At 31.8% G+C, this 23,683-nt stretch overlaps 4 protein-coding genes and 1 long non-coding RNA gene across 10 annotated transcripts; 4 read left to right on the top strand and 1 right to left on the bottom strand.

Moving 5' to 3' along the window:
- The first annotated feature begins 1,401 nt into the window (after positions 1 to 1,401).
- Positions 1,402 to 6,184, top strand: LOC101251512 (serine/threonine-protein kinase 52). Of its 5 annotated transcripts, none has more exons than XM_010328380.4 (8): positions 1,402 to 1,514; positions 2,136 to 2,506; positions 3,949 to 4,070; positions 4,226 to 4,431; positions 4,506 to 4,680; positions 4,885 to 5,019; positions 5,422 to 5,617; positions 5,897 to 6,184. In XM_010328380.4, the coding sequence occupies exons 2-8, from the start codon at positions 2,173 to 2,175 to the stop codon at positions 5,914 to 5,916; spliced, it is 1,188 nt and encodes a 395-aa protein (XP_010326682.2). In that variant the 5' UTR covers positions 1,402 to 1,514; positions 2,136 to 2,172; the 3' UTR covers positions 5,917 to 6,184. The 5 variants fall into 5 exon arrangements, with proteins under 5 accessions (XP_010326682.2, XP_010326683.2, XP_004247585.2 ...); XM_010328381.4 differs by lacking the exon at positions 1,402 to 1,514 and adding an exon at positions 1,517 to 1,901; XM_004247537.5 differs by lacking the exon at positions 1,402 to 1,514 and adding an exon at positions 1,544 to 1,726.
- A 2,963-nt stretch (positions 6,185 to 9,147) lies between these two features.
- Positions 9,148 to 13,885, top strand: LOC101251816 (homocysteine S-methyltransferase 2). 2 transcript variants are annotated; one of them, XM_019215453.3, is made up of 8 exons: positions 9,148 to 9,292; positions 10,029 to 10,233; positions 12,344 to 12,400; positions 12,503 to 12,732; positions 12,835 to 12,964; positions 13,075 to 13,278; positions 13,390 to 13,461; positions 13,579 to 13,885. In XM_019215453.3, exons 2-8 carry the CDS (start codon positions 10,063 to 10,065, stop codon positions 13,729 to 13,731), a joined length of 1,017 nt encoding a protein of 338 aa, XP_019070998.2. In that variant the 5' UTR covers positions 9,148 to 9,292; positions 10,029 to 10,062; the 3' UTR covers positions 13,732 to 13,885. The 2 variants fall into 2 exon arrangements, with proteins under 2 accessions (XP_019070998.2, XP_004247586.2); XM_004247538.5 differs by lacking the exon at positions 9,148 to 9,292 and having other exon boundaries at positions 9,612 to 10,233.
- Positions 13,886 to 15,904: 2,019 nt separating this feature from the next.
- On the top strand, positions 15,905 to 18,661 carry LOC101252818 (pentatricopeptide repeat-containing protein At3g22690). The gene has a single exon (XM_004247625.5). It carries the CDS (start codon positions 16,065 to 16,067, stop codon positions 18,576 to 18,578), a length of 2,514 nt encoding a protein of 837 aa, XP_004247673.2. The 5' UTR covers positions 15,905 to 16,064; the 3' UTR covers positions 18,579 to 18,661.
- A 1,519-nt stretch (positions 18,662 to 20,180) lies between these two features.
- On the top strand, positions 20,181 to 20,522 carry LOC138338649 (protein RDM1-like). The gene has a single exon (XM_069289626.1). It carries the CDS (start codon positions 20,181 to 20,183, stop codon positions 20,520 to 20,522), a length of 342 nt encoding a protein of 113 aa, XP_069145727.1.
- Positions 20,523 to 21,751: 1,229 nt separating this feature from the next.
- On the bottom strand, positions 21,752 to 22,844 carry LOC138338119 (uncharacterized). The gene is made up of 2 exons (XR_011211458.1): positions 22,727 to 22,844; positions 21,752 to 22,029 (listed from the first exon to the last, which is right to left on the bottom strand). It is a non-coding gene; the product is annotated as an uncharacterized lncRNA (long non-coding RNA).
- Positions 22,845 to 23,683: the final 839 nt, after the last annotated feature.

The following is a 23,683-nucleotide window of genomic DNA, read 5'->3' as shown; positions in this document are numbered from 1 at the left end:
ATATCTTTTAAAATAAAATATAATATGAAAAATTGATTTTGAAAAAAATCAAGTCACTAAAATAACAAATAATTGTTATGTAAAGATTTGATTGTATTAAATAGATCTTATTAGAAAATTAATATTTTTTTATAATACTCATCAAATATAAAACATTAATTTTTTGTAAACAATTCTAATTTATATTCCATTCTAGTGTTTCTTTTCTATTTAAGGAAACTTAAACTAACTTTAAAATTTGTTACTTTTTCGATGCATTTTGTTAAATTATTCTTATTTTGTTACGCTACGTATAAAGGGAATTGAAGCTTTTATATTATTGGCAAAAAGATATATAATATATTACTTCAATTCAATAATTTATTTATTACGAGCATATCTTAATTGAAAAAAAATTTAAGAATGATAAAAAAATATTAAAAAGTATTTTTATTAAATAATTTCCCTACTCCAAAAATTAGAAAAAAAAAACAAACATCTATAGATTACTCTGTAACATAGTCGAGGCAATACATTCGAAAAATAGAAAAAAACAATCAAATGTAGACGAAGCAAACAAAAAGAAAACAAAATTGAGAATCACTTATTTTCTCATCCACATAAAAAGAAAAGTAAAAGATTATCACTTTTAAAAAATAACGTAATATTTTAATTTTCAATATTCACTTGAGATGCCTAAGACCGCCATACTTGAGTGATATTTAGTACATTATACATATATATTTTTTTTATGATCATAAAATTAAAAAAAAATTCATGTTTCATTTGAGATAGATCATATTAAGATTTCGTATCGAGTTATGAATCCAATTTTTATAATCATATTCAATTCATCAAAATCTTTGAAAATGTGTTTTTTTCTTTCGAGAAAAACAAGTTTAGCCACGATGGTCGATCGATACATCTTCGTCAAAAATTATACGATATATTCAGATATGATTTTCTTAAATGTGTATATACATATTATACGCTTACACTTCTTGGCTTCTATAAAGTTTTTCCTTTTTATGTTTTAACATCTTTTCATTAAAATTCTGGCTCCGCCACTGTCACTGCGACTCAATAAACCTCATATTCACTCTCATACCCACACTACATTTTTCACAGTATTTATTTAGATCGTATGCAAATATCTTTAATAATAATATTATTTACTTACCACAAGTAAAAGAAGACTAACTTAACACACCCATAGAGTAAATTTATTAGAGGGGAGTAATTTTAATTTTCTTTAGATTTTTAATTCAATATTTACTACTTGTATTGGAATTTCAATTAAATTTAGATCGTATTTTCGGGTGAAAGAAAACATATTGCACCAAAAGATACATAGGCAGAAACAAGAAGGACAATTTGGTCAATTCACATGTTGTTTGTATATAAATGGATGAATTTATGTTTTACAGGTAATTTAGTTTGAAAGGATTTGCACGGAAATAGTACAATTATTCTCTTTGTTTGTTTGGTAGAGAGTATCTTATGCTTTTATGAAGAAAAAATAAACTTCATTAATGGTAAATAAATATAATTAAACCTTTTTTTTAGGCATATTTTTCTCCCCCAATTAATATTTTTTTCCTTTTTTTCTCTGAAATTCTCTGACTTTTTCTCACGAAGAAAAAATCAAAGCAGAAAAAGAAGATTTGGGTCAAACTTTGCGTCTGTAAATGTTTAAATGCCAAAATCTTCTTTTTCTGCATAATGGGTTTTTGATTTCACATTCTGGGTATTCTTCTTTTTTTCCCTTCAAAAATTTATAAATATATTTTTTATTTTTTTTATTTGTCCGGGGAATTAAAAGGTCGTTTTCTAAGGGTTTACTTTTTTTTTTTTCTCTCTTTTTTAATTTGATTGGTTTTCATTTATGTGTTAAATGGATTGGTTGGTGATGAGAAAAAAAGGTTGCGTAATTGAACAGATCCTAAAAGTCAGTTCTTTTTTATTTTCTTTGAATTTTTCTTTGCTTTTTTTTAGTAATTTATATTATTTATTTGTCAAATTTGGGGAAAAAAAAAAGAATTGGGTTTTTGGGAAGGTGTGAATTTGATATTTTTTTCATGTTCAAATGAAAGATATCCTTATTTTGTATTGATTTTGTTTACTGATATGAACTTTTTTTTTTATTTGGTTTACAGATCAGAAATCTGCTAAAATTTTGTTGGTATTGTTGAGATGGATTTAAATAGTAAAGAGAAAGTTGAAGAAGGTTCAAAATTGGATGGGGTAGGTACTGTTAGTAATAACAATATGGAATCGAAGAGTCTTCGAAGCATTAGTGGCAAAGATATGATATTCAGGGCTGATAAAATTGATCTGAAAAGTTTGGATGTTCAATTGGAAAAGCATTTGAGTCGAGTTTGGTCGAACAATTTAGAGAAACAAAATCAACAAAGGCCTAAGGAAGTTTGGGAGATTGATCCTTTAAAGTTGGAAATTAAGTATCTTGTAGCTAAAGGAACCTATGGTACCGTTTATCGCGGTACCTATGACAATCAAGATGTTGCAGGTAAAACATTAGTTGCTATGTTTGTTTTTTATGATCTTTGTTGCTACATGTTGTATTGTGATAATTATTGGGACTTGATCTGTCGTCGTCTATGTAAATAGTGTAAACATTCAACATAGTGCATCATTTAGCCTTTCTTGTAGCGTGGGTGCATAATATTATATCAGAAATGCATACTTTTATAGAAAGATCACGGGTTCACATGCCTCATATTTTAGTCTATGAATTAGTCCTTGTTTTTCAGTGATATTGATGTTTATATTTTGATGTCGTTCATTACCTTTGATACACAAACAAGTAAAAGAAACTAGAAAAGATTCATTGTGATCGTTGATGAAATAAGTTGAGCTGGATATCGATTGTAATTGGACTGTAGTGGTAGCGAGTTCTGTGAACTTTGATATTGGTATTGATGATATCCATTTTTAACCTTTACGAAACTGATTTGGATGTTTAGAAAACTAAGTCCAAGTCCACTAAATTTTCTCTGTTTATCAGATAGTGACAAGTAATACCGTAAAAAGCTGTTTTTTTTGGTGGATTAACTTGTTTGAGATGAATTTATTGATATTCACTACCAGTATGCGAATCACTGAACTGTATTGTTGGCATTGCAGTTTGCGATAAATGATTATTGCCTTGTATTATAATCACGTAAAGCACTATTTTTCTGATAAGATATATAAGATTGACATTGAAAGTTCCTTTTATTCTCTTCTCAACAATAAAAAGAAGGTTCTTTTTATTCTTTTCTGAGGGTGATTGGATAAAATTACTGTGAAAAAACTTGATGAGTTTATGTTCCTTGTTCACATCATGTATAAGCATTTAATAGTGGAAAATAAAGACAGTTGAGAACCATGAGGTCTCATATTCAAAATCCTAGCAGACACAAAAAATACTAGGTGATTTCTTCCATCTGTTTTTTTGTTGGTGGGTGGTGATAGGTATCCTGTGGAATCAGTCGAGGTGGGCGAAAGTTGGCCTTGACCATACGGTTATCATAAATAAATAAAAAAACACAGAAGTAAAACTCTCAATTCATTCCATAGTGGTCTGCTGAAAGGCCTATACCTCAACGTCAAATATCTTCACCAAAGTCCAAGCTGAAAATATACGCGTAACTAGTGGTTTAATAGAAGGGCCTACACACCTGCTAAAAGTTTTCTAAATGCGTCAAGACTTCTAGGATTTTGTCAGGGAACATTTTTTCTCAATCAAGCTATTTAGGCCATAATTTTTTGGGACTTAGTTGTTGTTGTTGTTAGCTATTTAGGGCAGTATTGTCCGCTTCCGCAGCGAAATCTTCAAAGAAGCTGTGTTTGTGGTGAAATTTACTGCACTTCTTTAGAGAGTGATTATTATCAAATAGTATTCTCAAAGTTTTTCAGGAATTTTACCAACCACCGGTAATAGTTTCTTATGGAATGTTATTTGTGTAGTGAAACTATTGGACTGGGGAGAGGATGGCATGGCCACAGCTGCTGAAACTGCTTCTCTGCGGGCATCATTTCGGCAGGAGGTTGCTGTTTGGCACAAACTTGACAATCCAAATGTTACCAGGGTACATCACTTTTCAGCTTTTAATTATGAGTACTTCTACTAAGATGTTGCCATGCAGCTTAAATCAAGCTTTGGCAATTTTAGATATGGTACGTAGGATCTAATTAAAGAACTCAATGTTCTGAATTTCCATTTGATTGTATTTGCTGTTTTCAGTTTGTTGGTGCTTCTATGGGCACTTCAAATCTTAAGATTCCTTCGAAGAATCCTTCTGATGGTTACACTACCCTTCCTTCTCGAGCTTGTTGTGTTCTTGTGGAATTTCTCCATGGTGGAACATTGAAAAACTACTTGTACAAAAACAGGAAGAAGAAGCTTGCCTTTAAGATTGTCCATCAGCTTGCTCTTGATTTGGCCAGAGGGTACGTCTTTTTCCAACGTTGTTTTCTTGATAAATATACCCAATGATGCTTATATTCTTCTTCCAATTGTGCAGGCTGAGCTATTTGCACTCAAAAAAGATTGTACATCGTGATGTGAAAGCTGAAAATATGTTGTTAGATACTAGTAGAAATTTAAAAATTGCTGATTTTGGAGTTGCTCGTGTTGAAGCACAAAATCCCAAAGACATGACCGGAGAAACCGGAACCCTTGGATACATGGCCCCAGAGGTATTCCTACTTTTATGAGAGTTGTTTGGTTGGCTTTGCCCGTCTGAGATATATTATGTCAGCATGATATTGTCACTTGTCTACCCTCTCCCTATATCTTTTCAGAAAATTCTTCTTAGTTTTTCGTTAATGTTATTTCTACGTCACATTAAATCTACTTTTTCTTTATCATGTACTAAGGATTTAATCACATGCATTGTGTAGGTACTTGATGGCAAGCCTTACAACAGAAAATGTGATGTATATAGCTTCGGTATTTGCTTATGGGAAATTTATTGCTGTGATCTCCCATATCTAGATCTAAGCTTCGCTGAAGTCTCTTCTGCCGTTGTTAGACAGGTTTGTCCTCTGATTAAAACTTTGTAACTCAGTATCTTTTCTTATCTTGCTCCGTCTCTCCAACAATTGTTGCCTAATGTCATGCACAAAACATAGCTTCGATATTATATAGTATATACCTTTGAGTGTTCATGCACTTCATTATTAGAGGGCATGCTTACCATTCTCGACTCATTGCTCATGTGTTGTGTTGCTCGGACTCTCAAAATAGTTGCTGCACCTGTGTCGTATCTTCCAAAACGCACTATTTTGGAGTATCCAACACACACCAGTCGACATTTTTGAAGAGTCCGAGCAACATAGTCATATCTTGAGTTAATACTGGTCTGTTATCTTTATGTTTTTCTTGATGTATGAAAAAGACGCTGCTTAAATTATTCACATGTTATAACCATCCTGCAGAATTTGCGACCAAATATCCCGAAATGTTGTCCAAGCTCTGTATCAAATATCATGAAGAAATGCTGGGACGCAAATCCAGACAAACGACCTGAAATGGATGAGGTAGTGAAAATGTTGGAAGCCATTGACACAAACAAAGGAGGAGGAATGATACCCGAAGATCAAGTTATACAAGGCTGTTTCTGCATTGTTCGTAGTAAGGGCCCATAGTCCTTGTTTACTCTACTTTTTAGCCCTGTTGCTCATGTTGATGATATTGTACTATTAATTCATTCGGTTGCTTGAACTCTTTGAGCATGATGCTGGAAAATCTTCCTCAATTGTGTTGTAAACGCGTATAGCTGGTGAAAAGTTCAAGAATTTTAAGTTTGATCTTTTCACGAGAACCTTTCGTTCTCCTCCCTTGATGTGGATGTAGAGCTCAGACATCACTATGTTTCACCAGATTGCAATTATTTCTTCTTTTTCTTTTCAGGGAAACTCCGATGTTTCTAATCCACTGGCCCGACTAACCTTGATTATGCCAGAGAAGGCCAGTATGGGGATTCTAGCGTTCCCTATCGAAGAGAAGATTTCATTTTTAAAGCAATTCTTCAAGTATATAGTTTGGCTAAAGATTCTGTTATGCCATATGGTAATGGCAATGGCAATGGCAATGGCAAGACTACAGATTGTTTTTTGGTTTTTCTGTTAAAGTTGAACATGAGATTTCAGAGTCATTGGTGCTAATAATATGACCATTTTGCCCTCTTGATTAGTACAATTCAATTGTTCTTATTGTAGCAAATTGGCTATTTGCTCTGATAAAGGTCAAGAATCCAATCTAAGTTCTCTAAGCTTTTGGCTTTTTGTGTCCATTTGTGGTCATAATGTGCAAAAAAAGTTTCTTACTATAAGTGGGATTTTCCCAAATTGATCATAAAACATTGAGTATTTGTTTTGACTTAGGATTATAGTTAAGTGGATTCCAACACACAAAACCATTGGGAATTAGTCCAAAGACAATTAGAATTGTCTTCTCTTTTTGTTCTTTTGCTTGGTCTCGTCTTTTTCTTTGTATTAGCTATTAATACTTTGTTTATTATGCCTTAGAGCTTATCGAAAATAATTTCTCTGTCTTCGATATAAGATAGGAGTAAATCTGCATGCACATCACCTTCAGACTCCATTTGTGACTTTGTATTTGCTACACATACTCGTTTATTATGCTTTACTTGAATTGAGAGCTTATCAGAATCTTCAGTATAAGATAGGAGTAAAATTGCGTACACATCACTTTCAGACTCCACTTGTAGATTACATTGAGATTGTTATTGATGATGTATATGACCTCCTCTTTTGGCTTTGGATATCAATAACTATCTCATCAAAGTAAAACCCAAAAATTTAATTTTATGTTATGATGATCGAGTTGTGAATGGAGTGTGATGAAAGTTCTGATAAATCAGATTTTGAGTCCCACTTGAGAGAAAAAAGAAGTGATAAACGATTTTTTCTTATCTGCCTAATTGTTATTGAAAAAAAGTTAATCTATACATGTATTATCACGGTGAATTCAATTTGACAAGATATCTTATTTATTATGGAATGGATATAAAAAAGAAAAATTATTATTTACATCTATGTGAATGATTCAATTTACAAGATATTGCATTTATTATCGACTAACTGTAAAAAGAAAAAAATATATGTTATTTTAGTTTACGTGAATGTACGATGCTTCATCCATCGTATTGCTTTAGACTAGGCTCCTTATTTATTATCGAATAAAACTAAAAAAAAAATTATTGTTATATTCTGCATAAATACATAATACTGGTTCACCATATTACTTTTGGCCAGACACTTTATTTATTATTGAATGAAATATAAAAAAGAAAAACCTATTATAATGTCATTAAGAAGGATTATTCTTTAGGACACGTGCACGCAATTTGACATCTTGTTATAACTTTTTTTTAAAAAAAGTAGTAACTAAATTGACCTTTATCAGATAATAATAAAAAACCATAAGATATCAATTATATTTTTATAAAGTTGTTGAGGTTTATATATGTATATTTTCCCCCATTTCAAATAACATTAAAATATCAAAATTCTTGCTAGAAGTGGCGCTTTCAAAATTCCGTGACTCTCAGTCATCTATCTTTTTTTCACCTTGAAATTTTGAATTGGGGGGAGTCCGGCTCCCTTTCCTCCCTATGGTATGCTCCCCGGCGCAGGCCTACCACGCTTCGCAAGCAACTCCGTCCTAGCAAAGTAAAGTCTCTGCCCCTATCGCTTGATTGATCTGATCAGACACTTACTTTTTCCTACTTTTGACAAAAGAATAAGAGCAGAAATTATCAAATAATTATTTTTTCGCTGATCGGTCAAACGAATATTTGTCTTAGATTATACACATAAAGGCTTATGATAATATTTTCTAATTTACGTACTTAAAATAAGTGAAAAATATATCAAACTTATCCCTTAAGAATATATTCCAAAAATTTTCTTAAATTTTTTTTTCCCTACATGCAGAACACACCCATAGAATATGCTTTCTTTATACAATTTTCAATATATAAATAATATATTTTGTGATTAGTAATACAACGTGTTACGTATAAAATAATTTAGAAATAGCGTGAAGCAATTTCTATCGCAAATTATGATAAAAGCATCTTAATCCAAAATCTGCTTTTATTTATTTAAAATGTTTTTTCCAAAAAAAAAAGGCCATGATAAGTGGATATGTTTAATTACATAACATTAGCGTGAAATTTAAGTTAAATTATTTTATTATTTGAAAAACGTTAATCAAGATAATTCTTGTTTAATACGGCGTTGGCACTAGCTAATTATGTGTTGGCTTACAATTAAGTTTCAAATTCCATTAATATGCTTAGTGATTTCGAAATTAGACTGAAATTATATGTAAGGGTACTCCATGTTAAAAAAAAAAAAAGAAGGAAAAATTATCTAATTAAATAAATATTTTTATCATATTTATTAAGTCTTTTTATAATTTGTAATAAGTATATTTTTTCTCGCTAATTAATAATTTCATATCAGATTTCAAATCGAACACAATACATGTCTTTTTTTGCTATCATTGAAATAAGGAGAGAAGCGAGCGAGAACAAGAGAGAGGTGAATGAGATTTGTGTATGTATCCAGATACACGTGAATCACACTAAATACAAATTATATGTGACATCAAATTTGCGAGTGAGATATGAGTGACGAGCGAGATAAGAGAAAGATAAGTGAAATTTATCTATGTATCTAAAATACGTACAAATTCATTATGATACAATATATCTAAACATTGTAATTACATTAAAATTTAATAAGATATGTAATATTAGAAAGTACAGTGTATTTTTTTAAATTAGAAAGATTTTGTTATGTTACCAAAGAAAGGAAAAAGGCACATCATGTGAAATGGACTCTAAAAGACAAAATGGGTCGATTTTCCTTCATGTGCGCTAGATATATATGTAAACGCTTAACCAAATTTGATTTTGCAAAAAAAAATATTTTTTTAACCTACCCAAAAATTTTGTCCAAATTCATATAAAAAAAAATATATCGTCTAGATACATTATAAAATTATGGCTAGATACACGACACTTGAATTTAATCTTCTTCTTGGAACAAAAAAAAAATCCAAAAACTTGCTTACATAAGGAAATGTTTTTGTGAAATTATCCACCGTCCAAAAATAGCTTCTTCCTTTTTCCTTTCTCATCAAATTTCTAGACGTGAGTGCACCTATCTGAAAGAGATTATAGAATTTTGGAAAGAAGTACACGTATCTGAAAGAGATTATAGAATTTTGGAAAGAAGTACACGTATCTGAAAGAGATTATAGATTTTTGGAAAGGTATCGATCACAATAATTTACATTTTAATAGCTTAAAGTAATTTTTAAAACAGTATGTTGTTGTTTTTCTTTTTATGTATGAATTTATTTATTTTTATGTTTTTCCATATTAATATTGTAATTTTTTATAATTACATATTTCTTCTCAATGTACATGAAGTTATTAAAGAAATACATTCCAATTAAGATAGATCTAAATGGTAAGAAAAATCAATTACGATAAGACCTATTTGGTAAAAAAACCAATTACGACAATTTAAACCGTATCAAACAAATCAATCGAAAAAAGTATGTAATAGGAGTAGTAACTAATACTAATATCTTACTAAAAATAAGTTTTTGGGTATTGGAAGTGATATTTTAAAATATTTAAGGACATTCAAATAATTAAAATAAGTGATCATTTAAATATTGAAAATAAATAACATTTGATAAAGAAATGATGTTATATTAAGTTAAATAAATAAAAGTAGATAATTAAAAATGAATAAATTGCATATTAATCAAAATAAATAAAAAAAGCTAACTAACATATTTATAATTTAACACAGATAATTTGAGACGAAAAGAGACACAGCATATATATATATATATGGGAGACATTCCTCATTAAACTCATTTCCCTTTTTTCAATTTTCTGCCAACTTCTGCAAAGTTTTCAAAATAAAATATATTCACTTTCCTTCTAAATTTCTACACAATCTCCTCAATTAATTTTTAGTCAATATTTTTGCAGAGATTAATTTAATTATAACACACACAAAAAAAAGATGGGGTTGAAAAGTGAGTCAACATTTTTGGGTGATTTTCTCCGGCAGTGTGGTGGCTACGCCGTGATAGACGGTGGACTTGCGACGGAGTTAGAGAGGCACGGTGCCGACTTAAATGATTCTCTTTGGAGTGCTAAATGTCTTGTTAGCTCTCCTCATCTCATAAGAAGGGTACGTTATTTATTGTGTTTAGTTATCGCATTAATTTATTTGTTGTTTTTTGTGATTCAGTTATCGTATCTATTTGTTTTTGTTATTAGTTTTTGCTTTTAATATTTGTTATGATTTGTTGTTTATTATGTTTCAGTTATTATACTGATTTGTTATCATTTTTTTGTTTATTATGTTTCAGTTATTACAGTGATTTGTTCTTGTTATTAGTTTCTTACTTTTAATATATGTTTTCACTTGTTGATATATTATGCTTCAGTTATCGTATTAATTTGGGATTGTCATTGTTTCTTTTCTTAAATGTTCTACATTATCTTTTGTTAATTGTCATAATCTTTTATAACTAATTTGATTTATCGCATGTAAATCAAAAATTCTTCTGAATAATCCTTTCAATCGATAGAAATAAAATTTATGTTTTTTCTTTTAATTAATAAAAAGAAAGAAACGATAAAAATTAGTTTCGTGTACGTACGTTCAATTTTTTTTTATATATATCGTCATGACATGTTCATCCTTAGCTTGAACTTTTTAAATATATTATTATTATCCCTTAGCTTTTTCTTGATTTTCTTAAAAAAGTCATAATTGGAATTTAAAAAACTAATTGAAGAACTAAAATATGTAAAACTATTTTCATCATCTTAGACAGTGACAAGACTCATTCTTGTGTTAATTAATCATTCTTTATTAGAAAATTATATCATAAATATATACATTTTGTTAATTTCTTCGTAATAATTTAAATTTTTTCTCGTTAGTGAAAAAATGTTACTCCGTTTCTTTTTTATTTATGTGGAAGATTCGAGCTGTCCTATGCTTGTTGTTTTAATTTTTTTTTAATATTAGTTTCTGTGGAACATGTGAGGTGTTACACTACATTTCTTTTGACATCAACAACGTGGATGCTTTTGTATTTGACACCTTATTATTCTGTTTCAGTTTTTATGCTGACACATCTAGAAGTTACGACAAGAATATAAGTACGTGAAAGTTATTAAATTCTATCGAATTCGTATTATCGACTCTAAGTCGCCACCCCTAACATGGAATATGTGTACATAAAAGATTATTGATATTTAAAAAGTATAGTGAAAGTATTGCTAATTCTATCAAATTTAAATTATATAATTTCGTCTTTGCTTGATGTGTATTGACATAACCAAACCAAGGGAAAATATTTTTATTTCTTGGTTAACAAGAGGAATGTAACAACCTTTAACAAAAATCCAAGATAATTGCTTTGACCTATTTGTGCAAGACATCTTTAATTATGTATTGCACAAATAACAAAACATATAACAAGCACTACTATTATGCATTTCTTTATAATTCAAAGCTTTCTAATTCCTTTGAATGAAAAATACACTACGTCGAAAATGAGCTTTAGCGGCAATTAGTTGACAATTGTCGCTAAATATGTACTTTTAGCGGCGTTTAACATTTCTTGTATATGTCCCCATAGGCTTTAGCGACATTAGATCTAGTGTCACTTAACTAATGTCGGTAAAGACTTTAACATTCTTTATTCATGTGTTATTGCCACTAAAAGTTGTTTATCTTTTAGTGTTAAGAAATGTTACAGAAAAAAGTTGGTAGACCTAGGGCTTATATCCGCGGTGTTGATTAGCGATTGGCTCGTCTTTATCCAATTATGTTTGTAGTCAAATGGAGCTAGGTGGAAATTTATGGGTTCAGACAAATCCACTAGCTTTTTCATAGACCCTATATTTATATCAAAAAATTAAATAAATATATGTATATTAACATTTGAACCCCTAAACAAAATTGATCTAGAACCCCCAAAAGCATAACTTTGGGTCCGCCTCTGTTTGTAGTACTTGGATAGTATTATACTAGTTTAGGAGACTTATGTTGATCTCTACAGCAGTAGCAAATCTGCAGCAATCGCGACTCGTGTCACTGATCAACCAAAATTTTCACAACATGGATGAATCCCATGTTTCCATAGCCTAGATATCCTTTAGGAGATGAAGAGTATGTTTTTCTCGCGTAAATCGTAACCCAGGAGGAGGACAAGCTAACGGACTATAACATGAATAATAAAGATCAAAATAATTATGATTGTTATTCTTTTTCGATGTAACAGGTGCACCTAGATTACCTGGAAGCTGGTGCCAACATTATAATCTCTTCATCTTATCAGGTTTTTGCAATGAGCTTATGTATTTCCTTTTATTGCTCTTTGGCTAATTAGATAGCTAGTAATGCTCACATTAGTTGTTTCACTTTCGTTTGCACGAGACAGGCAACCCTTCAGGGATTCGAAGCCAAGGGAATTTCAAGGGAAGAAGGTGAAGCATTGCTCAAAAGAAGCGTGGAGATAGCATGTGAAGCGCGAAACATATATAATGACAGAGCTTCCAAAGGTTCTTGGGATGATTTTATTGATGGAGCCGGTTTGAAACGCAATCCGGTCTTGGTTGCAGCGTCTGTGGGAAGTTACGGAGCTTATTTGGCTGATGGTTCTGAATATAGGTGAGTTAATGTTCAATGTCTTAGTAGAACGGTTGAGGTGTATTTTGATTTAACTTAAGATAATGTGAAATTGATATTACTCTGCCCTTCGTGGTTTTGTAGTGGAATTTATGGTGATGCGATTACTGTGAAAGCTCTAAAAGATTTTCATCGAAGGAGAGTACAGGTTCTTGCGGATTCAGGTGCTGATTTGATTGCATTTGAGACAACTCCAAACAAAATCGAAGCTCAGGTATTAACGTTCTTGATCATATATACTCTTGCTCATTTTCCCCCCAAGTCGAAGTTATATCCCTTAGTAGTGTCAAGTGTGCTTAACTTCATTTTTTTCGTTTTATATAGGCTTATGCTGAGATTCTTGAGGAAGAGGCTATCAACGTTCCTGTGTGGTTTTCCTTCAGTTCTAAAGACGGTATCAATGTAGCCAGTGGCGATTCCATTGCAGAATGTGCTTCAATTGTTGATTCGTGTAAGCAAGTCGTTGGAATTGGAATCAATTGTACCTCTCCGAGATACATTCAGGGGCTGATCCAATCAATCCGAAAGGTATAGTTACTTCTTTGGTTTGTGAAATTGATAGAAACGTGTCGTCATGTACCAAGATTCATGTTGAAACTCTGAAATGTTGATTGGTTCCATGGACAAATGATATTGCAGGTAACAAGTAAACCAATACTTGTATATCCAAACAACGGTGAGACTTATGATGGAGTAAAGAAGGAATGGGTGGTAAGTCTTTTCAATACTCTATATAACCTTTCTTGTTTCTATAACATGTACGTCTATCAAATGATTGAACAATCGAGAGTCAACGTTTCATAAAAAGAACCTAATGAATTGTTGTAGGCTTCAAGGGGCGTCGTAGAGGAAGATTTTGTGTCATACGTGGACAAGTGGTGCGACGCTGGGGCGTCACTCGTTGGAGGTTGCTGCAGGACTACCCCAAATACCATTAGAGCTATTTCCAAGGCTCTCTCCAGGAGGTCTCGCAGTGTTTAAACCAAGTTTTTTAGGGCTAAATATGTTAAAAGAGTTATGGAACTAAAATGATTCTGTTTTATATGTTGTTTCTCACTACAATGGTGATAGTGCTATAATTTTCTTACATTGTACTTTAGGCATTTCAATTCAATTTATATGACCTTGTTTTCTATTTTGGTTCGTTGGTTTTAAATTTTTAACTTTTTTATTTTACTCTTGATAAAATAAATATAAAATTTATAGCTAGATAAGTATATATTCTAGAAATTACATAATAAATTAGAATTTTCTTTGAGTTTTTGTGAGAAATTTGAAGTGAAAAAGGTGAATGAAACTTTTTCATTATCTTATGGTCAAATATATGTGTTGCAATTAAAACTAAATAAAGAAAGGAACTCCTCGCACCATCGTTGCTTGGCTTTCGAATTTATTGTCTGTGACAAAGTGACTGTTGTCTTTTATATCAACTTCCACGGGCCAAATTCATTGATTGATCCTTAAATTTGCATCAAATTTCACTTAGATATCTTAACTGTTCATTTTAGAGACTTCATGTAAAGTCTCGTTATGTCATGTTGACTTTTTTTATTGATATGTCAAAGTGAATGTAATATCCTCAACAATAGCGTGTGAAAGACTAAATTTAAACAATTTTTTAATTTTATTTTCTCTTCATCTTCTTCAATTCTCAAGTCACTACCTCCCTTCATTGGTGGTAAATTTTTTTAATTCAAATTCGTTTTGAAGTCATTCTTTTTCATCTTTATTGTATTACTATTTTGAATTTATCATTGTCTCCCTCTGCCTTTTTTACGGGATAAATGAATACCAACACTCATATTTCATATTTGATCTCTCCATCTTCTCTTCCCACACAACAACACTAGAAAGAAAGAAAAATAGTAAAAGAAAAAAACACAAAAGAGATCTAGAGTGTATGAAAAATAGACAATTTTTATAACACTTTTTTCCCCGAAAAAATATTTTATAATTTATCTTTCTTTCTCTCCTTGTCTCCCTCCTTTTCTTTTCTCTCAAAACAACACTAAGATAGAAAGAAAAAAAATCTAAACCAGTAGAGAAGACAGCTACCATAAGAGGGAGGTGTTGAATTATTTTTTAGAATAATATTTTTATTTTATTTACTAAAATAGATTTTAGAATAATTTTTAACTTAAAATAACACATGTAATCATTTATCATGTCATCAATGAATGTATCACACTTTCCTTCGGTTTTTTTCTTATTATAAAAAAGTGTCAAAAAAATATAACGAAATCCTAAAAATTTGATCTGATGTCAAATAAATAAGGACATTTTTGGACCAAAATATTGATGACGAGCATTTTGGACCAAACTACAAACGGGGGACATTTTTGTTCCTTTCACATAATTTTAGGGCATTTTTGAACCAAAGTATTGATGGTAAGGACATTTTTTAGCCAAACTATAAACAAAGACATTTTTCTTCTTATCACATTAAGGGTATTTTGACCCTTTTCCCCTTTTTAAATAGCAAATGTTCATCTTATTTTAATTTAGAAAAAAATAAAAAATATTTATTATAATTTATACTATATTTCTTGTAATTATACTTTATCGTTATATAAATATAAATTAATAATGGATATACAATGATCTTTGTATATATGACATATATTATATGTTAAAAGGGTTCATGAAGTTATTCAATGTTAATTGATAAGATGAGATTAAGAAAAAAAAATATTTCCTATATTTTATTTTTTAAAGAGATTTTAAAAGGAAAAAAAACCAAGAATGTGATTCTTTTATAATTATTTAATTAAGAAGAAAATGTTTTTTAAAAGAAAAAAATACTATAGTTATTTGAAAAAGGACAAGGCATTTTGACCCATTTAGTAACTATAGGGGCATTTTTAAACTACAATATTGACTGGAAGGATATTTTTGAACTAAAATATTGATAACAAAGGCAATTTTGAATCAAACTATAAACTAAGGACATTTGACATCTTAATCCTTTTCCCTTGTTTTTATGATTATATCGTATAAATCCGTTGTTTGATAATAATAAAAAGTCTAATTTTATGTAATAACCAATCATGATTCTGATGTTACCCTGATGTATTCTTTCTATTTTATAATACATTTTCATATTAGTTGTATTCGTATTTTATATATCTTCTGGATTTATCATTTAATTATTAAAATGTGATTGATACAATATATATATATATATTATCTAAATATATGCCACTTAAAGTAATACTGCTCTGGTTAAACATTTTAGTTCTCATCAATGGAGTTTATCAGAAAGAATGGTGTCAGTTGTAAGCTCTTGAAAAGCTGAATAAACACCTCGAATAGCAATGGCAGCAACCATAAATCTATCTCTTTCTCCGCTTCTCTCTACTACACAAACTCAATCGAATCGAATATCAACAACAACTGACTTAATAAAATCCTCCAAAAATCTGAACGAAATCAAACAACTACACGCCCATTTCACAAAACAGGGGTTCAATCAGGACCCTGGTTTTCTCGGTAAACTCATTGCTAAATGCTCCGAATTGGGTTCCTATAATAGCATGGAATATGCACAAATAGCTTTTGACAGTTTCTGTAGTGGTAATGAAGAAGGTTATGATAATACATACAAGTTCAATTCTTTGATTAAAGGGTATTCCTTAGCGGGTTTGTTTCATGATGCTGTATTGATTTATGTAAGAATGGTTGTTGAATGCGTGGAGCCTGATGGGTATACTTTTCCTTTGATTTTGAGTGCTTGTGCGAAGGATGGGAGGTTTTTTACAGGAATTCAAGTTATGGGTTTGGCTTTGAAATGGGGTTTTGGTGATGATGTGTTTGTTTTGAATTCAGTGATACATTTATATGGTGAATGTGGGGAGGTGGATAAAGCAAGGAAAGTGTTTGATAAAATGTCTGAGAGAAATTTAGTGTCTTGGACTTGTTTGATTTGCGGGTATGCGAAGAGTGAGAATGCTGAAGAGGCGGTTGCTTTGTTTTTCGAGATGGTAGAGGAGGGTGTTATGCCGAATTCTGTGACAATGGTGTGTGTGATATCGGCTTGTGCAGAGTTGGGGGATTTGAGATTGGCGGAAAGAGTGTGTGATTATATTGGGAAGGCGGGATTGAAGGTCAATAGTGTTATGGTAAATGCTCTTATTGATATGTATATGAAATGTGGATCTATGGATAAGGCAAAAAGGCTTTTTGAGGAATGTGTTGATCGTAATTTGGTACTATACAATACAGTTTTATCAAACTATGTACGTAAACGGATGGTAAGGGAAGCGCTCGAGGTCTTAGGGGAAATGCTATCCTGTGGAGGACCTCGTCCGGATAGAGTAACTTTGTTGTCTTCTATATCAGCTTCCACAGAGATGGCTGATGTTTTCTTAGGAAAGCAGTGTCACGCTTATGTTTTGAGGAACGGGTTAGCGAATTGGGATTCCATTGGTAATGCTATTATTGATATGTACATGAAGTGTGGGAGTCAAGAATGGGCTTGCAGAGTTTTTGATCAGATGTCAAACAAGACAGTAGTCTCATGGAATTCACTCATTGCTGGATTTATGAGAAATGGTGATGTGGAGGCTGCTTACAGAACTTTCAATGAGATGCCTGAGAGTGATCTTGTATCATGGAACACCATGATCGGTGGTTTGGTACAGCAGAGCATGTTTGAGGATGCAATTCATCTATTTCGTGTAATGCAGAATGAGGGGATTAAAGCAGATAGAGTGACAATGGTCAGTGTTGCATCTGCCTGTGGATATTTAGGTGCTAATGATCTTGCTAAGTGGATATACAATTACATTGAGAAGTACGAAATTCATCTAGATATGCAGCTAAGTACCGCACTTGTTGACATGTTTGCTAGGTGTGGTGATCCTTCAAGTGCAATGAAAGTGTTCAACAAAATGAAAGAGAGGGATGTTTCTGCCTGGACTGCAGCGATAGGGGCCATGGCTATGGAAGGAAATGGTAAGCGGGCAGTCGAACTATTCTATGAGATGCTTCGGGAAGGGGTGGAACCTGATCAAGTTGTGTTTGTAGCTGTACTAACAGCATGTAGCCATGGGGGCTTAGTAGGAGAAGGAATGGAAATTTTTACGAGTATGAAAGAGATACATGGCATCTCACCACAGATAGTGCATTATGGGTGCATTGTTGATATGCTTGGCCGCGCTGGGTTATTGAAAGAAGCTGTTGGTATAATAAAAAGCATGCCAATGAAGCCCAATGATGCAGTTTGGGGGGCTTTTCTTGCTGCTTGTAAAATGCACAAAAACGAGGAGATAGCAACTTATGCAGTTGATATGATCTCCGAATCATCCCCAGATAAAGCCGGGATCCATGTGCTTCTTTCAAATATTTATGCTTTGGGAGGGAAGTGGACTGATGTTGCGAAGGTAAGGATGTCCATGAAGGAAAGAGGGATAAAGAAGAACCCCGGTTCAAGCTCAATCGAGGTGAATGGGAACATTCACGAATTTACTTCAGGTGATGAGTTTCACCCGGAACACACACACATTTGCCTAATGCTAGACGAAATGAACTGCAGGATTAGAGAGGAAGGTCATGTCCCTGATCTAACGAATGTTCTGTTGGATGTTGATGAACAAGAGAAAGAATTCTTGCTTAATCGACACAGCGAGAAAATAGCCATGGCATATGGACTCATCTCTACCTCTCGGGGACACCCCATTCGTATAGTCAAAAACCTTCGCATGTGCTCAGATTGCCATTCATTTGCAAAATTTGTTTCAAAAGTATATCATCGGCATATTGTTGTCCGAGATAACAACCGTTTCCATTTTTTCCAAGGAGGGTTGTGTTCTTGTGGTGATTATTGGTAGCTTAGCTGTAATATGTATATGTTTGTACAATACATACATTGTATTGATACTTTACTTGTGTAATGAAAGATCAATTCCCTTTATCCTATTCCTCAATTGTTAGAAAGAATCGAACAACCCAAGACATTTCTGATTTGTTATTTAGCATTTCTTAAAGTTCATAACAACAAAAAAGATATGAAATTTGATCAATATTTTTATCTGTCAACATGAAATAAACTCAAAAGCATTCATAAGATAATCATATTCCAAAACGTGCATATTTTTGTATTAGAGAAAATGATGCTTATGTAGATGAGGATTACATTTAGAGAAACTAGAAATTCAAGATTCTAGACCAAGTCCATATATAAGATGGATTGCTATTTGCAGCAGAATCTATTTGGATGGATCATTCAAATTTGGGAAAATTGCATCAATGTAAACATGCTACATAGGATCACCATGCCAAAGCCTAGCAATGAAAAAAAGGAGATGTAGTATGCATATGCATTTCTTCTATAAGCCAAATTTTTGCTTCGGCTTTGGCTGGATCGATGAGTATATCCAATGGAATGTCTTCATCATTGGCCCCAAACCTCAAACAATCCCACTGCTTCATGGAGAGGCTGGTCAGGAAGTGCAGTGGTTGCCCATATAACTCCTTGATTGATGTAGCCATCCCCATTCAGGACTTACAAGGAATCAAAGGTCTTCCTCGTGGGGATAGGAATCATCTGCTGGTACTCTTGGTACATTCTCGCTTTTCTGAGTATAACATTTGCATTATAAAGCCCATATGTAAGGAAACGAAAAAGTAAAAGTAATTAGGAAACTAAAATGAAGGGAGAAATAATCTATACCTAAATCCTGATCAGCCATGAAAAGCAAAAAGAGAACAAAAACCAGTTGAACCATTCAGAGAAGCTTAGCTCCTTCTAATTTCTTTATTTTATTCGTACCATCGAAGAGAGGACTTATATATAGAGAGATCACCACATAAGGATAAAACTAGATCACGTTTTCTATATGTCCTCTTTTGGATGATTCTGTAGAATATAATCATTGTCATATCACGAGGAAAATAAGAGCTATAGTGTACGAATTCGTTATTTTTCTTTGTTCGATCAAATATTGAAAAATATGTTAAAAGCATCAAATTAGTATATTCTCATGATCGAATATATAAAAATATCAATTTGATGCGTTAACACACATTTTTCAATATTTGATCGAAAAAATAAAAATAGAAAATTCATACACTGTAGCTCTTATTTTCCTCCTGATATGACAATGATTATGTTCCATAGAATCATCCAAAAGAGGACATATAGAAAATGTGATCTAATTTTATCCCTATGTCACGTGATCTCCATCACCTGACTACTCTCCCTATATATAAGAAGTCCTCTCTTCGAGTGTAATAATAGAAAGAAATCAGAAGGAGCTAAACTTCTATGAATGGTTCAACTTTTTTTTTATTCTCTTTTTGTTTTCCATGGCCGATCGGAATTTAAGTATAGATTATTTCTACTTTCCTTTGAGTTTCCTACTTGCTTTTACTTTTTTTATTTCCTTACATGTGGGCTTTATAATGCAGATGTTATACTCAGAAAAGCGAAAATGTACCAAGAGTACATGCAGATGGTTCCTATCCCCGCAAGGAAGGCCTCTCTGATTCCTTGTAACTCATGGATAGGGTTAGCTGCATCAATCAAGGGGTTATATGGGCAACTGCTGCACTACCCGACCAATCTCTCCATAAAGAAGTGGGATAGTTTGAGGATTGGGGCTAGCGATGAAGACGTTCCATTGGATACACTCATCGATCCAGCCAAAGCCGAAGCAAGCATTTGGCTTATAGAAGAAATGCATAGAAAAACTACATCTTCTTATTTCATTGCTAGGCTCTGGCATGCTGATCCTATGTATCATGCTAATATTGATGCAATTTTCCCAGATTAGAATGATCCATCCAAATAGATTCGGCTGCAAATACCAATCCATCTTATATATGGATTTGGTCTAGAATCTTGAATTTCTAATTTATTTCTATATTTAATACATATCTACACATAAGCATCATTTTCTCTAATACAAAACTATGTACGTTTTGAAAAATGATTATAGTATGATTGCTTTTGAGTTTCTCTCATATTTCTTTATGCTAAAAATCATTATTTATTTTGAATATAGAAATTTAATTAAAAACTCTATTCTATTGAATAAGTAACTGGTGAAATACTAAAATTTATAAATTTAATTGAAATATTAAAGTTATCAAATTCGACTCCTCTCCATTTCTCTTCTTTCCTTCCTGAAGTTTTCCTCTTTTTGATTTAGTTTTAGTTAGTCTTTTTTTAGACTAAGGACATTTCGTAGCCAATAAGTTAACGAAGAGTATTTTTGAAGTCCTTTATATAAGAGAAGCCCTCTCTTCAAATGTAAGCAAAAAAATCAGGAGGAGCTAAACTTCTCTGAATGGTTCAACTTTTTTTTATTTTCTTTTTGCTTTCCATGGCCGATCAGGATTTAGGTATAGATTATTTCTACTTTCCTTTTAATTTCCTACTTACTTATAGTTTTTTTGTTTCCTTACATGTGGGCTTTATAATGCAGATGTTATACTCAGAAAAGCGAAAATGTACCAAAGAGTACATGCAGATGGTTCCTATCCCCGCAAGGAAGGCCTCTCTGATTCCTCGTAACTCATGGATAGGGTTGGTTGCATCAATCAAGGGGTTATATGGACAACTGCTGCACTACCTGACCAATCTCTCCATAAAGAAGTGGGATAGTTTGAGGATTGGAGCTAGCGATGAAGACGTTCCATTGGATACACTCATCGATCCAGCCAAAGCCGAAGCAAGCATTTGGCTTATAGAAGAAATGCATATTTATACTACATCTCCTTTTTTTCAATGCTAGGCTCTGGGGCATGCTGATCCTATGTATCATGTTTATATTGATGCAATTTTCCCAAAATTAAGTTATATTATTTTAATTTTTTAGTTTTAGTTTTCATCTAAGACTTATTTAATTAAATATTTTACTCCATAATATATATATATATATGTATATATATATACTAGAGAGGCATGGCCTGTGCTGAGCACGGGCCCAACATATTAGTAGATTTGTTCTCCGTAAATAATAAAGTATGCTGAAAATTATTCAGATATAGAACCCACAAATTGCAAGGGAGCAATATTATTCAAATTATGTGATGTTTGACATGCAAACTATACACAACCTCACCAAATAATCACATAGTAGGACTAATAAAATGTTGGCACAACTCAGAACAAATTGTACCCAAACAAAATAATCAAAAAGTAAGAAAAAAAGGCAGAATGCTCAAAGTTGTTAGGAACATTCTGCATCTACAGTTTATCATTCATATTCTTTTGGTGTCACAACTTCTGAATAATTCAGTGTACCATGGAGAACATTAACTCACTATATGTTGTTTCTGAAAATTATTGAAAAGTGAATACAACAGAAATAGTCAACACAAGTTTCTTTAAAAGTCTATCAATTTCAATATTTGCCCAAAAAGAAGATTTAGACAGGAAAAAATAAGTAATCCTTTTAAGAGTCAATTTCATTTTATCTGCTTGAACAAGTCATGTTTTTATGTAAACTACAAACACCTTTTAGAGTACATATTTTCTCAAGCCCTCTCTTGGCAAAATTGGGATAAAAGTGAGCCACAATCTCTATGAAAGATGAATTCATAAGAAGGTGATTTATTGATAGATTTATTTTGGCTACCAAAAAGCCATCTTTCTTTTAGAAAGCTCAATAAAGATGCTATTTAAATTATCTCACTTAGACATTGTAGCTTCTATATTTAACAAAACGATAAGAACCTTATAAGTTCAAGCAAATTAAAGATAATGATACAAAGGAATGATATAAACTTGCTTTGACATTAGTCTTACCTCTAGCATTAATAATTTGAGTGTCTAACTTGGATAAAAACATATTATAACTATGTTTTTATCCTTTTATTTCAGTTTACTACTTGTAACTTAAGATTTCCAATTCAATAAAGGAAAAGTTGAACAACAATTTTTTAAAGCAAAACCTATCCTACATGCATAATCACATAAAATGTGAAAGGTAGATAACACAGATAAATACCTCATTAAGGAAATGAATATTACCTAAATCATTTCCAAACATCATTAGTCTCCTACCGTATGATCATCCTCTCGATCCCAACATTGTTCTTATGAATATGATATACTATAGTGTTTTGGTATCAGAAGTTGCAATTCAAACAATACAAGAATAACAGAAGAAATTCAGATCATAGTAAAAGTATAACTTAAGAATAACTACTAAATACTAATACAACATCATCCAAAATAGAACACTATGGTTCCCTACAATTCTTAAAAGTTTGAAAAGGGTGTAAAATTGTACCTGAAGGCTTGAAAAAATTAGAGAATCTGAAATCAATCAATTTCCATGGTTTGACCAGCTTGTCGTTCTGGTTCTAGAACTTAATTGTTTTTCTCGATTACTCAGCAACACAGTTGTTAAAGCGAGTAAGGATCCAAAAATTCTAATTGGCAAGTATATCAAATGTTTTTGAATCACAAAGGAGTCAAATAGTACACATAGTATATATTAATACAAAGTAAAGGCAAATTACCAAGGATTTGGTAACTCTTCATCTTCCATGTCATGGGAACAATAAGAGTAAATTCCTAAAGAAATTGTTGGACATATAAGTATATCTACAAATAAAAAGATATCAACATATATAAAATCTTTCCATCCATACCCACATTTTACATATAAAATAAAGATAATCACCAAAAAGTAAAACTTACTTGATTGAAGTAGCACTGTATACATTCTTAATATCTTGTCTCTATCTTTCATAATTAGTTAGCAAGGAAGTTAAAAGCATTTCATTAACATCCTAAAAATATATTATTTTCATATTAATCGGACAATCCGTTTGTTGGTCATAATGTCTTTTGTGGATCTGGGGGATATGATCGACACAATTATCAAAATGAAGCATCATTTGTTGCTAAATTATATATAAATGGACTCCAAAAATTTATTCGCAGATAAAATCATAACATCAATTAGTATTAGATAGTTGA

Source organism: Solanum lycopersicum, chromosome 9, assembly GCF_036512215.1.
Source record: "Solanum lycopersicum chromosome 9, SLM_r2.1".
Taxonomy (NCBI): domain Eukaryota; kingdom Viridiplantae; phylum Streptophyta; class Magnoliopsida; order Solanales; family Solanaceae; genus Solanum; species Solanum lycopersicum.
The sequence above is the reverse complement of the archived record's forward strand: the minus strand, read 5'-3'. Positions and strand labels throughout refer to the sequence as shown.

Bases quoted from the DNA above. Each gene is read 5' to 3' on its own strand.
- LOC101251512 (XM_010328380.4), top strand. From the start codon at position 2,173: ATGGATTTAAATAGTAAAGAGAAAGTTGAAGAAGGTTCAAAATTGGAT. The intron at 4,071-4,225 runs GTACATCACTTT...TGCTGTTTTCAG, and splicing joins ACAATCCAAATGTTACCAGG to TTTGTTGGTGCTTCTATGGG. The intron at 5,020-5,421 runs GTTTGTCCTCTG...ACCATCCTGCAG, and splicing joins CTTCTGCCGTTGTTAGACAG to AATTTGCGACCAAATATCCC.
- LOC101251816 (XM_019215453.3), top strand. From the start codon at position 10,063: ATGGGGTTGAAAAGTGAGTCAACATTTTTGGGTGATTTTCTCCGGCAG. The intron at 12,733-12,834 runs GTGAGTTAATGT...GTGGTTTTGTAG, and splicing joins GCTGATGGTTCTGAATATAG to TGGAATTTATGGTGATGCGA. The intron at 13,462-13,578 runs GTAAGTCTTTTC...GAATTGTTGTAG, and splicing joins GAGTAAAGAAGGAATGGGTG to GCTTCAAGGGGCGTCGTAGA.
- LOC138338649 (XM_069289626.1), top strand. From the start codon at position 20,181: ATGTACCAAGAGTACATGCAGATGGTTCCTATCCCCGCAAGGAAGGCC.
- LOC101252818 (XM_004247625.5), top strand. From the start codon at position 16,065: ATGGCAGCAACCATAAATCTATCTCTTTCTCCGCTTCTCTCTACTACA.